Genomic DNA, 18,100 nt, shown 5'->3' with positions numbered 1-18,100 from the left:
GTTGTCTTTTGGTTTTCAAGGCAGGGCGGACTAGTAGTGTCAGACCCAGGTAATTTCGAGGTAAAATAATTGAGACATTGTGTTCACATATACAGTCCGCCCGTTTGATCCCCAGGTCATGCCAGGAGTCCAGCGCAGTTCTGAAGGGACTTAAGGCAAAAGGTCTGGCTGGAACACCTACAAGGCTTTTCAACAGAGGTACAACAGAAGAATGACAAATTAATCCCCCCCTCTCTCTCTCACTCCAACACACACACACATACACTAAGGAGACAGGTATGCTGGGAGATCTCACCACTGGGGCGCAGTCGAACTGCAGCATGACGTGCTGAAGGAACACCAGCAGGTGGGTGGGCCTGTTCTTCAACAGCTCAATGCTGTTAAAGGTGGTACAGTTGTCATCCACCATCTACCACGAGAGAGACAGAGAGAGAGAGAGATGAGACACACACACACACACACACACACACAGAAATGGAAGTAATATTAAATTACAGATTAACAGTAAGGCAATCACATTAGCAATGGGGACTGAGTCTGATGCTGACGTGAGGGGGGCAGGAGATGGAGATAGAGAGAGAGACAGGAAGATAAACAGGCAACACAAAAACAGAACACAGAGACAAACCCATTAACAAAAATAAACAGCAGTGTGTGTGTGTGTGTGTTGGGGGAGGGGGGGGTGTATTATGGAGCCGTGACTAGATTAAAGGAGGACATGTTGAAGGCCCCACAGGCATTGTGTGTGTTAGCAAGTGTACAGACAGGGAACCAGGTGGACAGACACTGATACGTGGAAGAGCACATCAAAAGTACCATTGCAGAAACAAAAGCACTGAACCAGACAGACACAGAGACAGATGGGTTGGCCGTGAGAGAGACAGAGAGACAGACCGAAAGAGACAGACAGATCTGAAGAGAGACAGACAGAAGTCACTCACAGGGTCCAAGTCATTCTCGAAGTCCTCGTCTTCTGCTCCGATGATACTCATGGCTGGATTGGCGCTGTGGGCACCACAATGCCCCTGCTGAGAAGGAAAGGAAGGATGAGGAGAGAGAGAGAGAGAGAGAGAGAGACACACAGAGTCACTAGGTTGTCTGCAGGCTTCGGAGCTGGAATCACATGGCAGTGGACACACACACACACACACAGAGACACAGAGACACACACACACACACACACACACACACACACACACACAGGGTTTAACAGGCCAACAGAATCCTGCAGAAGCACCTTTGGGGGTTAGTTCAGACATGTCGCACTCATGTACGCACACACAGACAGCTGTGGAGTAATGAAGGCCAGCAGACAGAAAGAGAGGGTGAACAAGAGAGAGAGCAATAAAGGAGAGAACAAGAGAGAGAGCAAAATCAGTAAGAGAGGAGAGGAGAGGAGAGGAGCGTGTGGGGAGGAGGTAGGCCATTTAGCCTAAGTGTAGTGACAGCGGGGAGTGCGATGGGGAGAAGAGCCGTGGAGAAATAGGTCATGTGGAGCTGGGCACAGAGTAATCTGACCCAGTGAGCACCACAAGAGCCAGATGCCCTCCTTTCACCAATCTGGGCACGGGGCACGCCTCGCCTCGCCGGCGAATCACCGCAAACTCAACCGCAAACTGAGCTCTTGCCGACCAATTAAGCCCCAAATCCAGACGCCCCCGATGCAACAACCTTTTCATTTCCCGGGGCCTCCTCCCTTAAAGATTTATGAGGCAAATCGCAGCCAAGAGGAAAAAGCTGTGTGTGTGTGTGTGTGTGTGTGTGTGTGTGTGTGTGTGTGTGTGTGTGGGTGACACTGGAATATCTGAGAGGTGAGGAGAGAATCAGGAATGGGAAGAGTCGGCGTCATTTTTCTTTCCCCCTTTCCAGAACTGGGCGTGTCTGGGGATGGAGGACAGAATGGGAGCGAGTGACATAGACCCAGCATGGGGAGAGAGAGAGACATAGGGACAGCATGGGGAGAGAGAGACATAGGGACAGCATGGGGAGAGAGAGAGAGACATAGACCCAGCATGGGGAGAGAGAGAGACATAGGGACAGCATGGGGAGAGAGAGAGACATAGGGACAGCATGGGGAGAGAGAGAAAGACATAGGGACAGCATGGGGAGAGAGAGAGAGACATAGGGACAGCATGGGGAGAGAGAGAGAGACATAGACCCAGCATGGGGAGAGAGAGACATCACCAGCATTGGGGAGACATAGACCCAGCATGGGGAGAGAGAGAGAGAGAGAGAGAGAGAGAGAGAGAGAGAGAGAGAGAGAGAGAGAGAGAGAGAGAGAGAGAGAGAGAGAGAGAGAGAGAGAGAGAGAGACATAGACCCAGCATGGGGAGAGAGAGACATAGACCCAGCATGGGGAGAAAGGGCGACAAGACAGCAAGGGCAAATACAGGTCAACCCTACAGAGATACAGGACAAAGGAGAGAGTACTAGTGTGTGTGTGTGTGTGTGTGTCACAGTGACACATATTGCAGGTTTAGAAGAGATGGAGAGATAGAGAGAGAGAGAGAGAACACAGGCAGTCCCCCCGGTTGGGGGTTTCCTCTCTGCTGGCTGGAATCAACATCCAAACAGCACAGACAGACAGACAGACACACACACGCACACACAGGCACATGCCCACCCACACACAGCTCCTGCACTAGTCGGTACCACTCGCCAAATGCCCAGGTACAAACACACCATTGTTCCCCCTCACCACTGAGAAAGCACACTCTGTGTGTGTGTGTGTGTGTGTGTGTGTGTGTGTGTGTGTAAATGGAACAAGGTTGAATCGGTGTTCTGTGCTGAATGTGTACATACTGTTAGTGGAACCTTTGAGACTGTGGATGAGGATGAGGACTGTATGTGGTGTGCGTGTGTGTGTTTTAAAAAAGCCTTTGGGAGAGGCCAAGGGCAGCGATGGAATCTGAAGGAGCCTTCAGAATCAGTGCCATGATGCTGGGAGGATAGGAAGACAGGAGAGGGGGATGGAGAGGGAGAGAGAGAGAGAGGGAGAGAGAGAGAGGGATGGAGGGGAATGGAGAGGGAGAGAGAGAGGGAGAGAGGGATGGAGAGGGAGAGAGAGAGGGAGAGTGATGTGCAGACAGTAGTATACAGTAGTGTGCCCAGTAGTAGGGTCTGCAGGAGGTGGGTCTGCAACGATTATTTTCATAGTCGATTATTCCGTCAATTATTTTCGTTATTTTATTTTATAGTACCTAATCGATTTGTGGTTTAATTGAGAAAATGTCGGGAAAAGGTGAAACAATGTCAAATAGTGTGTTCCCAAAGCCCTCCACACGCCAAACATATCTAGTTTACGGTCATAGAGGAGCTAGTAAAGCAGAACATATCAAAGTTTAAGAAGCATTCTGAGGTACCTAAAAATATACCTAAACCAATTAATTGAGTATCAAAATAGTTGGCCATCAACGTAATAATTGACCACTAATCAATAATCAATCGGTTGCAGCCCTACTAGGATAGGCAAAGCAGACTTGTTGTTAAAACTTCTTAGCTGTATGAGTACATGTTTAACAGGCACTACTGGTCATGAGCAGATTGACAAGATCACCAAGCCCAACCAAGGGTGTAAAATAGGCTCAGGATGACTTCAAACAAATGTACCTCCACATACTGGCAATTACCATGAAGTGGCCTAGTACAAACATCAACGGCAGAAATATGAGCTCTCCACTGACAACTCATTAGAGTGGCTTAAGTGACGACAAGCATTTAAGTGAAAAGCAACCTAAGTGCACCTGAAGAAGTCACATGCATGACTGATCATATCAACAAGCTCCATTTATCAGCCACACCTTGGCAGAAAAAATGTGTGACCTTTTTAACTGTATAATCTGACAAAAACATAGTTCAAATCATTAAATGTCTCATGATTAGACATGAGCAAAGTTGACATTTCGTCAGTGGTAAGGGGACTGGTTTAATGATTACGTTTCGTCATTGTCGTTGTCATGACTTTCAGTGCTGCTGTTCAGGAGTACCTCCTATCCCCGAGGGCAGCATCACACGACGAGACAGAAACTGAGTGAGCGAAGGAACAAACCTGTCACCCCACTCTTGGGGAAACTCCATTTGGCCTACAGACCTGAGGCCTTCTCCTCGTTGCCGCAGCCCAGGGTCGTGCCCTAACAGCTGGCCAGGGTCAGGGGACTTAGTGGGGAGGGGACTTTAGTCGGGGGTGGAATGTGTGTTCGAACGTGTGCCTGTGTATCTCCAAGACAGCCAGGACCATTTGTCTTTTTTGCCACTCTTTCCAGGCTGGTGTTGAAGACATGCCAAGCATGTAAGCTCTTCAACAGCTGTGTGTGGGTGTGCATGTGCATGTGCATGTGCGTGTGTGTGTGCATGTGCGTGTGTGTGTATAAGTATATATACTTTTTTTGATCCCGTGAGGGAAATTTGATGGGTGGGTGTGTGTGTGTGGGTGTGTGTGTGCCACTAATAAGGTCACATTCCTGCTGTAATGAAGTCGACTGGTGTAGCAGCCAGTAACCAGCAGCCATCCGCACTGAACAAATGTTTGTAACGCATTGTGTAAGTGTGTGTGTGTGCATATGTGCTTTTCCCCCTGTAGCATACACGTTGATGGTCTCGTCAAAAGTAATTTCCGAATAAAGGTTGCCTGTGTTTATGGGGTAAACATCAAGTGCCTTCAAAAGTATACGGGCATACCACTTTCATTGAAGAATGGCACTCAGGTAAGCACAACCAGGATTTAAACATTTAAAAATTATTCAGTGAAAAAAATTAAATGGTTGGGTTATTTTGAGGAGACATCCCATCACCAGACACAAAAGCACAAAGGTATGTATTTCCAACCAATATCACCACCAGGTATCCCAGATGCCCATATAACCATCAAGTTGTTAGTCCTGATAAAATAAATTAATAGAAGCAACAGTAAACCACATTAACCAAGAGTCAAGCCAAAGCTTAGCTTAGCTCCTGAGACCGAGGTAGATACGACTGGTCAGAGATGACCTCACCCCATCGCGGGAGTCTTCAAAATCCATGTTGTGTTTGGCGTAGCCAGTACCTCTCAATCAAGCTCCTGCAATAACATCACAGCCAATGTAAGAACAAATTGTGGTCCCTAATGTCAAAAGCAGCCGAAAATATAGAGAACTAGAGGTCAACCCCCCACACACACACACACACACACAACAGTCTCTCACTCAAACAGAAAACATACACAGAACATAGCCTGAGGCTATCTGGAACGTGTCAATTGTCAGGGCTCCCTTTGTTTAAGTATCTGTGTGTGTTTATGTGTGTGTGTGTGTGTGTGTATGAGTGTGTGTGTGTGTATGTAAAAAGACAGGGTCATGGCCTGGGGGAAGGGGAAACTTGACAAGCAGCTGTGTCAGTGCATCAGTGCATCAATGACCACAGTTGACCAGTTTTACATCCAGAGAGCACTGGCCTACCTAGCTTGCACTGGACACGAGGACCCAACGTCTCTTACCATGGAATTCCCAACCCATTCAGTAAAAACAAAAATTCAGGTCAAAGGCAGGATGGACTGGGCTAATTAATTAAGTGTTCAGTGTTCAGTCTTCGATCCTGATTGGCTGCATTCGTGCTAACTAACAAATCAGATAGTGTAGTGGGCGGGACAATGCTCGACAGAGTAGCAAATGCAGGGAGTGAGATACGCTTTACAGACAAAGTAGCGCGTTTCATTCTTTATCCATTTCAATATCGGCTTATCGGTGGAAAAAATGACCGATACCAATTATTATAAAAAGGCTAAATATCGGCCCTAATAATCGGCCCGGCCGATAATTGGTCGACCCCTACTCCATAGAGCTCTCTGAGGATAATCAGGGAAAGTCCACAAAGACAAATTCAAATTCTCATTTGACAAATCAAATTCTCCGCACCAAGACGGCTGCAGAGACTCCCAGCACAGGCAATGTAATATATGGGAGAAATAAATCGCAATGAATTACAGAATTGAATGGTAATACTGCATTATAAGACATGAGGAAGGTGTATCGCATACTGTTTGCCTAGTGCTATTGCATACACTTTCGAGATCATTCTATTCTGACGTTTCTGGAGAAATGTCCAAACTGTAACCTACATACCAAACTTCAAACAGCACATTGCAACAGCAGATAGAAAAACACTTTTCATGTTGTCATGGTCACCACAGCAACACAATATAACAGTCACAAACATGCTTACATCAACGTCCTTTAGGCTACATGACACTTCTACTCAAAACCACGGTCATCCACATGCTTGCATAACAGTCATACAGACAACCTGTGCATTTCTTATTTTAGAAATTATACTCCCTCTGATTGTCTTTATCCTTTATTTCATTCATATAGTCCTATACATTTTTGAAAAATGCTAAACAAATCAATATCTAAAACATTTTCAATGTAACTGCATTTGCTGATCTTATTTCAGTTTAGCCATGACAAAACCATGCTAATTCTTTGAACATACACGTTTGCAGAATTTGCATTTCTAAGGGCTTTACACAGTGAACTTTGAGCCATGTTCCAGGCTCCAAAATCCACAAACAGACAAACAATGAGGGCCGTGTGCTGGCGAGACAGGGGCTGCCCTAAAATAGACATTAAGTGGCCTTTGTTTATGTAGCAGGGAGCTATCGGCAGCCCTAATCAGCTCTTGGATGCATGATGGAGAATGAGCCAAGGATCTCTGGGGTCCTCGTCGCTCTCTGAGGGGCCACCCTGTCAGTTGCCTGCCAAGAAAGACCAGGCCGAGTGTGAATGTGAGAGGGGGTGAAGAGAGAGAGAGAGAGAGAGAGAGGGAGAGAGAGAGGGAGAGAGAGAGGGAGAGAGGGAGAGAGAGAGAGAGAGAGAGAGCAAGAGAGAGAGCAGTGACAAGGGGGACACACAAAGGGAGGAGGAGGCAAACAAAATTAAAAGAGGGAGAGGGAGCGCTAAAGCAGTGAAAGAAAGAGAGGCAGGAAGTGGGCGTAATTTCCTCAGGAAATGATCAGAGCCATTTCCTGCCGACCTGTCTGCAAGAGTCATGGTAGGAGTGCCACCGCGAGAATGAAAGAAAGAAAGCAAGAAAGAAAGTAAAGATGGAGAAAGACTGAAAGACAACAAGCACAAAGAAAGAAAGAAAGAGAGAGAGAGAGTAAAACTCAAGTTTTTTTAAAAGACAACAGACAGCCTAAACCTGACACATGAGCAAACATAGATGTGTGGAAATGTTCAAGAGTGAGCACACAGAGAGAGAGAGAGAGAGAGAGGAAGCTAAAGAGCAACAGGCGAGGCTGTAGACAGCAGATGGCATGAGAGATGGAGAGACAAAGGGCTTGAGCTAGAGAGATAGAGAGAGTGCATGACAGAGGGTGAGAGAAGAGTGTGTGTGTGTGTGTGCGCGCGCTGTGAGTGGGTGATGGTAGAAGAGTACAACCTGCGGATGTGAATATGATGATGATGTGAATGAATGGAGGGATTACAGGTGCATTGGTGAATGAGGGCCAGACCTGCAGCTGACAATCCCTGTCCATCCCACAAGCCAGCCAGCCAGCCAGGCAACCAGGCATCCAGGCATGGAGATGAGATGACAAGCACGCATGGGCCAAACAGATGCCATAACATGGCGTCCACACAAGACACGCCATTTACGCATGGCAAGGTATCCCACATTCATGAGTTTCACTCTCGGTGCGAAGCCCCAGCTTAAAATTGCCGGCTTTGCCGTTTACACGGCAAAAGTTAGCCGGCGGTTTCATAAAAATCCCACTTCGGAAGCCGGTTACAAAATCGGTTACAGCCTCCTAATATGCCGGCATTGTGTCAACGCAAGGCCTAACCGATAAAATAAATTCACTGGTTTCAAAAAAACTGGCATCGTGTAAACGGCCCCTAAGAAGTCTCACTTCCGTTTTTTCAAGTTCATATATCGCTGCTATCTTAAACTACATTTCATCATTGTGTGAAGATTGCATCTTTCCCATCCGAGACAGGCTGTCATAGTCTACAGGATGCAATAATGCCATAATGACAAGAACAAGAGCATGCTATGCTAATATGGTCTATTAAGCTATTCTGATTCCATTATGTCTGTTGATTTATGCACTTACATTCATTGTAGTGTACAATTAAGACTAGGCCTATTACAGTAAGATGACTCATTCATAATGATGCCTTTTACTCACACAGAAGAGATTTATGGACAGAAGTGAATTTGGCAACAACAAGGTACTTTAATCTCATACTTTAACAACACGTAAAACCAGTTGTTAAGACTGGACGTGGGTAATTACATAACCCATAGCTTGACTTTGGGAACCTGAGGTCACCATGAAAAGGTTAGGGAGGGCAAGGCGGTCGACACAGAAGATAAGGGTAAAAAACACAGCAGTCTATCGTTGAAGCTGCGCCCCAAAGACGTAAGGTATTTTACCCTCTTTTATCACCCGCTGCAGAGCTGGCGGTCTGCACTTGGCCCCACTCCACATCAAATGTGTGTACAGTGGGCTTTGGTGCTTTAGCACAGTCTCTTAGCCAGCACTGTAATAATCACACGAGGCTGAATAAACCTCTGTCTCAGTCCAGCAGACATTACATAGAGACAGAGAGATGGAGAGAGAGAGAGGGAAAAAAAAGAGAGAGAGAGAGATGCTTTGGCCATTTGGGCACATGAGGCTGATTACACAATGCTGTGCGGTGCTGCTGGAGCAAGGGCCAAGCTGCTGTGGCTCGGAGTGTGGGAGAGGAGCGGCGCTGCTCTGTATGAAGGCTCGATGGCCTTGTGAGCAGACTGACCGCGTGCTAAGACATGCTAGTGCAACAGCCACACCCTCTCCCTGTCTCTTCTCCTCTCACTGCTCACTGCACTCAAACTTTTCCCATCGCCTGCTCTTTCGCCCTCATTCAGCCTCCCTTGCCTGACAGGCAAGTGCAACACAACACCTCTCTCTCCCTGATCCTCTTTCTCCATATCGGACTCCATCTTTTTCTCCAACCCCAACTTAGTCTCTGTCTCTCTCACTATCACTCTCCTTCACTCCATGCATTCTTTCCCACACTTTGGCCTTTTGCGCTACATAACTTCTACCCTTTTCTTCTTTCTCTCTTTCTACCTCTCCTTGCCCTATTTGTTTCTCCTTCTCCTCCCTTTGTTCATTGGCCTTGCTTTCTCTTCCTCTTTCGCAGCGTGGTGTGGTATTTCAACACTGCGGGAGATTAGCGTGACCCCACTTAATCGAGCTCCGTATTGAGAGCAGCAGAGAGGCAGCTGAGGCCTAGCAGCCACTGCACTTAACTCTTCAGGGGCATCCAGCTGGAGAGCAAGGGATAGGGCAGACAGAGAGAGAGAGAGAGAGAGAGAGAGAGAGAGAGACAGAGAGAGAGAGAGAGAGAGACAGAGAGAGAGAGATACAGAGAGACAGAGAGACAGAGAGAGAGACAGAGAGAGAGAGAGAGAGAGACAGAGAGAGATACAGAGAGAGATACAGAGAGAGATACAGAGAGACAGAGAGAGAGATACAGAGAGACAGAGAGAGAGAGAGAGAGATACAGAGAGAGAGAGAGAGAGAGAGAGAGAGAGAGAGACAGAGAGAGAGAGAGAGAGAGAGAGAGAGAGAGAGAGAGAGATACAGAGAGAGATACAGAGAGACAGAGAGAGATACAAAGAGACAGAGAGAGATACAGAGAGAGAGAGAGAGAGACAGAGAGAGATACAGAGACAGAGATACAGAGAGACAGAGAGAGATACAGAGAGACAGAGAGAGATACAGAGACAGAGAGAGAGAGAGATACAGAGCAGTGTTTCCCATACATTGACTTATTTGTGGCGGCCCACCACAATATCAACATTGACCACGACACAATGATTTTCCAGGTTGTACTAAATTGTGCTTAAATCTGGTTAGCATCATTACATTACATTACATTTAGCAGACACTTCTTGACCAAAGTGACTTACATATGTCAGCTATATTACAAGGGATCACATTGTCCCCGGAGCAACTTGGGGTTAAGTGCCTTGCTCAAGGGCACAGCGGTGGAAGTCGGGAATTGAACCGACAACTTTCAGGCTATTGCACGCTAGCCCAGCTCCTTAACCACTACACTACTACCGCCCCCACTCATAACCACGCTGTGCTAATTTGTTAAAAACTGTTGCATTCAAGTTAATTCTGCAAACCAACCACCGCAAATGGAATTGGTCTCTGTGGGAAACACTGCAGAGAGAGAATATGAGAGAGAGAGAGAGCGAGAGAGAGAATATGAGTGCATAAGGGATGGAGCTCTGATGAGTGAGGGGGGGTTTTGCATACAGCAAATGTAATGAAGACTAGTGGCGTATGTGTGAGGGCCAAGGCCAGGCTATACAAGGCCAGGACACAGTGTGAGGTGTTAAGTTGGAAGTTTGTCACCATCGCTCTCGAAGTTTCTACCTTCCTCTTCTCATGCTGCTCCCCCGACCCCCCTCTCTCTCCACTGCTCTCCTAAACCTCAGTGGGTTTGCTCTCTCCTTTCTAATCCAGCTGGGACACACACACACACACACACACTAGAACACAGGAGCCTGTTATGTCATCTGCAGACCCTTGTGACGTAGCGCCTTAAAATAGGCCCAAAGATTACAAAATCACACCCACTCAACAGAGAAGAGAAAACAGTCTTTTTCCCACCTTCTTCTCATTCCTCCCTCATGGCCTTTCTAGGACCCTCCAACCTCCCTTCCCTCTCCCTCTCCCTCTCCCTCTCCCTCTCCCTCTCCCTCCACAGCGCCAGGACTCTGGCCTTCTTTTCATTCCAATCCTCAAAGCCAGAGCTCCTTTTAAGAGAACACTGCTTGCACCCCATCTATTAGTGGCTAATTGGTTCCCAATTTTACTCAATCATGTCTAACATCTAGCATCTAACATCTGGACCCATTATGGTAAAACATGGCATCGACAGTCAGGCTAAGCTAAGCAAGTAATGGTATCCATAATTAGCAAACGCAGGTTCATCATGGCTATGAGTCTGGGTCTCTCTCATAATTCAACACCACATTCCATCTGGGCCATCTAAGCTTCTGGCTTCAACGAAGCTAAGAATCTGGCGCTAGATTTGCCGACCTAGTATGAATGTCCATTGTTTGTGGTGGACTTTGTTTTGAGCAACCTCTGTCTAGGCGCCCAAGTTTGCATCCACTCATCTTATCTGCAGGAGGGGTGTGGGCAACCGAAGGCAGCAGAGGCTCTCGCGGTCCCTGAAGGCTTGTGAAATTCTCCCCCATCATACAGCAGTATGTGGAAACTATGACATGATGGAGGCTACTGACGGAGGATTCCGTTACAGTAGATGTTATTTCTAAGTCGTCATATTCATTGTCTCTGTGTGTGTGTGTGTGTGTGTGTGTGTGTGTGTGTGTGTGTGTGTGTGTGTGTGAGTGTGTGTTCTATGGCTGGTTGCTACTGCAGACGTACTTCACTAAGAGCATTTCAAGGTGTCTCTCTGCAGACGCTCAAATCAGAAGAGGCGGCTATTTGTGGAATTCGCAGTATTTTAAGGACTTGGGCTCCGGAATGCTCTAATGTGTTTCTATAAGGGCCTATTTTCAGCAGAGTGAGCACTCGGTCAAACATCCCCTGCCGAAACTGTGCCAGTTTGGCGAGTGTCTGAAGTTTCCTACCAGCTCCACACACCCTTTCCTTCTCTTCTACGATCCTCCACGCTCATCACTCCCTCACCTCCACTGCTCTTTCCATCCTTTTGTGTCAGTGGATGCAGTTTAGATACTTTTGACTTCCGCCGTTCAGAGTAACTGGTTAAGCCCTCTATTCATCAGATGTGTTAGTTTATGCACAGACATGTGCAAAAACATGTAACAGTAAAGCGCATCACACACACACACACACACACACATTTGTGAATATGGCATCATATAGTATATTCCTTTACAAACAAATTAAAACACAGAATTATGGGCGCATATGCACACTTAGATAGGCTGAGCCTACACACCTACACACACACACACACAACCACAGAGAATGAGGAGTCCATAGATTGGCCAATGCAGCCTGGCGCTCCATATTTAACCACTTCCAAATGTTGCCTGAGTGGATCCGAGGAGTAATTGCTCTGGTGGAACACAGAGGGCCTTTGACAACAGGGTGCATGGGATTGGGCTGTCACACACACACACACACACACATCCACGTCCATGTGGGTTTGTGTGTGTGTGTGTGTGTGTGTGTGTGTGTGTGTGTGTGTGTGTGTGTGTGTGTGTGTGTGTGTGTGTGTAGTAGGTCACATGATCATGACCAGTGGTTGTAATCCCTTCCATTCGGACGCATGCAGACGAAGTGGTGTGTTCAACAGAACCAGTGTGCTTTAAAGAGGTGCCCTGCTGGACACTCATCTGCATGTGGGCTGCTGTCTGGCTGGACTTCACCCGACCTGAAGCATGATGTTCTCTACTGCAAGCATCTTCAAAGCTACACACCAACCAAGCCCTCTAACCTCAACCGTAAGCCCATGGGACTGGTGGAGAGGGGGAGGCTGGTGGAGAGGTGGAGAGGTGGTGGAAAGGGGTCAACTTGCTGACCTCACCTCAAACGTTACCTCAAAAAGACTTTCTTTCTCTTTCTACCCCTCCTCCACCAATCACCCCAACACACACTCCACCCATTCCCACACACACACACACTCCACCCCAACATCACCCCATTTATGCCCCTCTGACTCATGCAATAAGGCTGCAACACACACTTGCCGTGTACTTTCCTTTCTCCCCTTCTTTCTCCCCTCTTTCGTTCCCTCCCTCCATATGTCCCTCCCTCTTGTTCTCTCGCTCTCTCTCGCTCTCTCCGTCCGTCACCTCTCCCCGCACATAAATAAATGAGACCCCTTCACCTCCGCCAGTCTCATTACCTGCGATAAGCCTTTATTTAAACATTAAGCGCTAATAATGAGTCCGCGCTGTCAGCCGGGGTGGATGGACTGCTGACTGGGTCCTGCAGTTTGTCACAGTCGGGCCTTGGCTCAGCGCTGCTGCTGCTGCTGCGTTTTAACATAAATGACTGCCGAGGAGCCCACCCTGGTTGCTTACACTACCGCTTCTACACACTATCAACACATGCCTTCGGTGTGCGCGCGCATATGTGTGTGTGTGTGTGTGTGTGTGTGTGCATGTGTATATCACTGAATAGCTAACTTTGGTCCGTCTTTTGGCTTTTCTACCCCTCCCACACCCTGCCCCCCACCCTGCCCCCCCATCTTTCTCTCTCTCTACAGCATCCACAAAACCCAGTCAAGCTTTTTCCACACCCAACCCCAGAATGAAAGAGCTCATTCTCTTCACTCCACTAGTCCCTCCATCCAGTGCCCTCTCCTTCTTCCTTACTCACTCCATCAAACTCTCCACCTTCATTCACACGTGGATGTGGGTTAACCACCCACACCCATCACCAGCTTCCTCATTGCTCCACAACCTCATTTCTTTCTCTCTCTGTTTCTCACTCACACTGTCACACACACACACATGCAAATGTACACAACATGGGCTATCCCACCATTTTCCATAGCCATCAGCTCCAAAGCAAACTGCTACACACCCTCACAACAAGGCTACACTGTTACACACTTACACACACACACACACACACACACACCCATGTGCCTAGTAGCAGCACGTGAGCACACAAGCACCAAACACTTCCTCACTGAGACAAAGCTGTCCACTTCGGGCTTTGGAGACTGTGTGTTTGGACACACACACAGGAAAATGTCGATTAAATCACACACACACACACACAGTCCACTCCCATTCTATTGCACATGTGAGGTGCTTCAGCCTGGAACATGGGCTTCACCTCCTTCACACACACACACACACACACAAACTCTTACACAACACACGGACAGAGTTCCAGTAGCTATACAGAGAGCTGTTGATTCCTCCACACGCCACCATGGACAAGCTGCTAGTGTTCAGTGCCAAAGGCCTGTGCCGTGGCACATACCCTCTCAGTACTGCCCACCCCTGCCCACCCTACCCAGCCCAGCCCTGCCTGCAGACTCCCTCACTCCCACTCCCAGACAGAGCAGCCAGGGAGACATCATCTTTCCCACAGAGAAGAAAGCTTTCTCTGCCGGGAATAGGCAGTAGCATCATTTTCTCCACAACATGCGTGCGCGCGCACACACACACACACACACATATTTTAATAACAAACAAACAGTACGGAAGCTAGGTGCCCCAAGAGTGTTTGCTTTCATGCGGCCCTGACCCCTCGGGCCAACACCTGGACACTCGCTCCTCTGGCAAATCAATAAGGATGCAACGATTGTAAAATTCTGTGCCAATTTCTATACTGATGTATAAAATAACAATTTGGCTGATAACCAATGGCAATACCGATATTTTTTTTATTTTTTTATTTACTTTGTTGTTAATTATACCCTTTTGTTGAGTGGAAACACAAATATTTATAAAAGTATTTTTTTTTAAAAACCTTAACCATTTTGCAGTCTTTCAGGCCTTTGTAACACCAGCTCTTAAAGCCCTGGTCTAGACATAACACATAACATTTAACTAGGGCAGAATTGATGCAACATAACAGATAAACAACAGGCACTGCCACATCATAAATTTGCTGATAGCCAGTATCTGTCATCAAGGCTGATATCGGCCGATACCGATGTGGGCCGATATGTCGGTGCATCCCTACTCAGTAACGAAACGGTCTGGCCTTCATAGAGCCATTGACCAGTTTGCTAGATGCCGCAGCATAGGTCAGAGCAAAAGAGCAAGAACAAAGCAATCAAGCACAGCCATAGAGGGACACACAGCGAACACACACACACACACAGCCCCCAAAAATAGCTTCACCCAGCTCAGGACAACCAGACTCCACACACTGCCCAACACAGTCATAGAGCTACCACAGCAAAGCAGACGTGGTCAATACACAGTCACACAACCAAACCAAGCCAATCAATGGCCTACAGACCACTGGGCCCAATCCATCGGCCATGATGGCACTGATTAACGAATGAGGACATGACGTAAGAGTTAGGGTACACAAGTACAGTCAGGATGCTATTATTATTATTATTCTCTCTATCTCTCTCTATGCCATAGGGACTGGGGGGGGGGCACACTGTGTTTTAAGGTGTTTTTGATCCATGCAATGGATCAATAAGGGGGTTTTAAAAGTCAAAAGTCTATCTCTCTTTGTAGCTTGCTAATTCTACCTGGTACTAACTCTTCAATGAGCTGATAAAATAAGCTGTCTAAGTCACATCACTCACATTGAATGACTGGAAGTGTGTCAAATGGACAGACAGAGAGAGCAAAAGGAGAGCAGGATATAAGATGAAATAGTCCACATTCCTTTAAAAGAAAGAGACAGTAGCCTTTGGGCATTAGACAAGACCAGACTTGCTAGCATGAGAGAGACCGCGAACACAAGAGTGTGTAAGAAGGAAAGAAAGAGAGAGAGAGAGAGAGAGAGAGAGAGAGAGAGAGACCGTGAACACAAGAGTGTGTAAGAAGGAAAGAGAGAGAACCGTGAACACAAGAGTGTGTAAGAAGGAAAGGGAGAGAGAGAGATAGACAGAAAGAAAGAGGGAAGTCAAACGAATGTGGGAATGAGAGAATGTGGGAATGAGAGAGAGAGTTCGACAGAAAGAGAGAATGTGGGAATGAGATAGAGCCTCTCGACAGGAAAAGGAAGTGGCAGAGCCGGTTTCTCACGAGGCACAAAGGATTTTCACCTGTGCACACACACTACCAGACAGACACACACACACACACACTCACGAGGCACAAAGGAGTTTCACCTGTGCTTGCACACTACCACCAGACACACACACACACACACGTGGGTGTACTGAGATGGTGATGCTTTTTAGGTGGGTATACTGCGTAGTAGTCCTGTAAATCACGTAGACTACATCACTGCGCACACGGACACGGACACGCACACACACACACACACACCTCGGCTGCAGACTACACCACAATCTGCAACAGACACACCTTACAGCAGTGTTTCTCAAAGTGTGGTCCGGGGACCAGGTGGTCTGCAAGCTATCCCAAGGGGTCTGCAAGTAGACGTGGTAAAATATAATATAGATGAGTTGGTTGCAATATTGAACCAACTTGTATGTCAATCAAAACAGTTTTGCTACACTGCCTATGTAAGCTACACCAGTTGAATGAATCCTCTGATACAATAAGCAAGGTGCAAAGACAATAAGCAAGGTGGTTAATTGGGTATGCCCATTGTGTAATATACTGTTGAAGTAGGTCTACTGTTTTTTTTAGCTAGGTGGTCTGTGAGGGTTTCTTTTATTGGTTAAGTGGTCCTTGGTCTGAAAGAGTTTGAGAAACACTGCCTTACAGTATTACAGTCTGTGGTTTCACTGTAATGCTTAACAGGAATAGCCAAAGGTGAACATATCTTTTCAAATGACTGCCCAATTTCTCATAAGCAATGTGGCATTTCAAAAGCTGCACCCTGATTTGGATCAAAGTCACTTGATCGCACACAAAAGTAAGTATGATGGATGGACCTACTTTTCCCTTCAAGACAAAAGTCTGGGCAGTAGGCTAAGTCACAGTCCATCTCTGGCTAAAGGTCATTCAGAGGTATTACACCGCCACTCCAACACAGGAACGTGCCATATTATGAGGCCTTTTCATTTGCAGACTACTTCAGTCTAAATGCAACACTCTGATTTGAGTTCTAAGACTGATTAGATCAGGAGAGGTCGATGGTCATTGAGAGGATTACAAGTGGGCTCTTTGTGTCTAGCTGTCAGTCAGATAACCAGTAACCAATTACTCAACTAATAAACTCTTGGTGGTCTCTGCCTGCGACAGTGACAGCACACAGCTAACAGAAGATTAGGCTATATAGCAACATATAATTTGTCTCGTCACGTTAAATTAGGCTATGTTTTTGGATCCAACTGTGGCGACGTAGGCTACACATGCCTACGAACGTTAAATAAAAACATGTATATTTTTTGTATCGATCATTGAGATTTAAACGAACAATGAAGTAGAAGTATTTAATATTATACAGCAAGCCGATCTCATTTTTGTATAACAAACTAGATAGTAACAGTTAGTCAGGTTAGAAGCGGTAACGATAGCCTATAACACAGGGAGGGTTGGAGGTATGGCAGCTGTCGGCATTTTCGTTCTCAGTAAATGTCTCGCCTGATAGAACACAACGTATGTTCTCATTCTCAGACAGAACGGCAGAAGAAACTTTGTAACCATTTTGTGACAGTGAAAATGTCACAAATGCAGGCTGAAAACAATTATTTTGCTAGTTGATGAAATTTAGTTCAGGCTACAAGCTATTGCAGCCAAACATAACATTCCTCTACCCAGACTAGACGCTTGCTATCTGGCTGGCTAGTCTTGTCTGCTAACGTTAGCTGGCGCCTCCAGTTTAGCAGCAAACAATTTCAGCGATGAAACCATTTTCTTTGCACGTTACAATGAAACGGCTAATGACAAAGTCTGAGAAGTATGTTTTAAACCACACGTTACATTAACGACGACTTACCTGCTAAGAAGAACAAACGGTCGGGTAAGCCTCTAATAAGGTTTCCTGTTCGAAAGTTGAGTGTTGTTCGAAAAAAACATTGTAGCCTATGCGGAAGTACAATTTCAAGTGCAGAGAACGCCAGGAAAACCCTGTCGATTTGTCTGCTGTAGTCTCCAGAAGGCAAATGAATGAATGTGTAGCACACATACAAATGTAATAATAATTGTATCTGGTGGATATCTTTGTACCCCTTTAGAACACCAGTTTGATTTAGAGCTCAAGGACAATGATTAAAACATCTTTCACACGCCAACTTTTCCGTCGACTAGTTCTTCCTGTTCGACTTCTACCACCAGTGTGAGAGAGAAAAAAATCCCTTGCCTCAGCTGCGTTTAGTTCCGTTCAACGTTCACATTGGAAGGGCACTTCTCTAAAGCTCTGGGTTCACTATTTCGATCAGCCGGACATCTTTTTCGTGGGCACACTAGGGCCCCATGCAGCGCATAATCAATATGCTGATTTCATACTTGGCACAATAAAACATGGGACCAAGGCCAAAATAATTTGTAAATTGATTACTGGTCA

General features: G+C 46.6%; 1 protein-coding gene across 6 annotated transcripts in view; it reads right to left on the bottom strand.

Annotated features, from left to right (window-relative positions):
* arhgef1b (Rho guanine nucleotide exchange factor (GEF) 1b) overlaps nt 1–17,878 on the bottom strand; it is a 48,095-nt gene extending 30,217 nt beyond the window's left edge. For 3 of the 6 annotated variants that reach the window (XM_048260256.1, XM_048260257.1, XM_048260258.1), the window contains exons 1-4: nt 17,534–17,878; nt 4,992–5,056; nt 942–1,028; nt 296–409 (exon numbers count right to left, since the gene is read on the bottom strand). In XM_048260256.1, the coding sequence (XP_048116213.1) occupies nt 296–409; nt 942–1,028; nt 4,992–5,018 (228 nt within the window). In that variant the 5' untranslated portion in view covers nt 5,019–5,056; nt 17,534–17,878. The remainder of the gene's footprint in view (nt 1–295; nt 410–941; nt 1,029–4,991; nt 5,057–17,533) is intronic. The other 3 variants (XM_048260261.1, XM_048260259.1, XM_048260260.1) reach the window with 3 other exon arrangements.
* Nucleotides 17,879–18,100: the final 222 nt, after the last annotated feature.

Source organism: Alosa alosa, chromosome 13 (assembly GCF_017589495.1).
Source record: "Alosa alosa isolate M-15738 ecotype Scorff River chromosome 13, AALO_Geno_1.1, whole genome shotgun sequence".
In the NCBI taxonomy this organism is placed as follows: Eukaryota; Metazoa; Chordata; class Actinopteri; order Clupeiformes; family Clupeidae; genus Alosa; species Alosa alosa.
The sequence above is the reverse complement of the archived record's forward strand: the minus strand, read 5'-3'. Positions and strand labels throughout refer to the sequence as shown.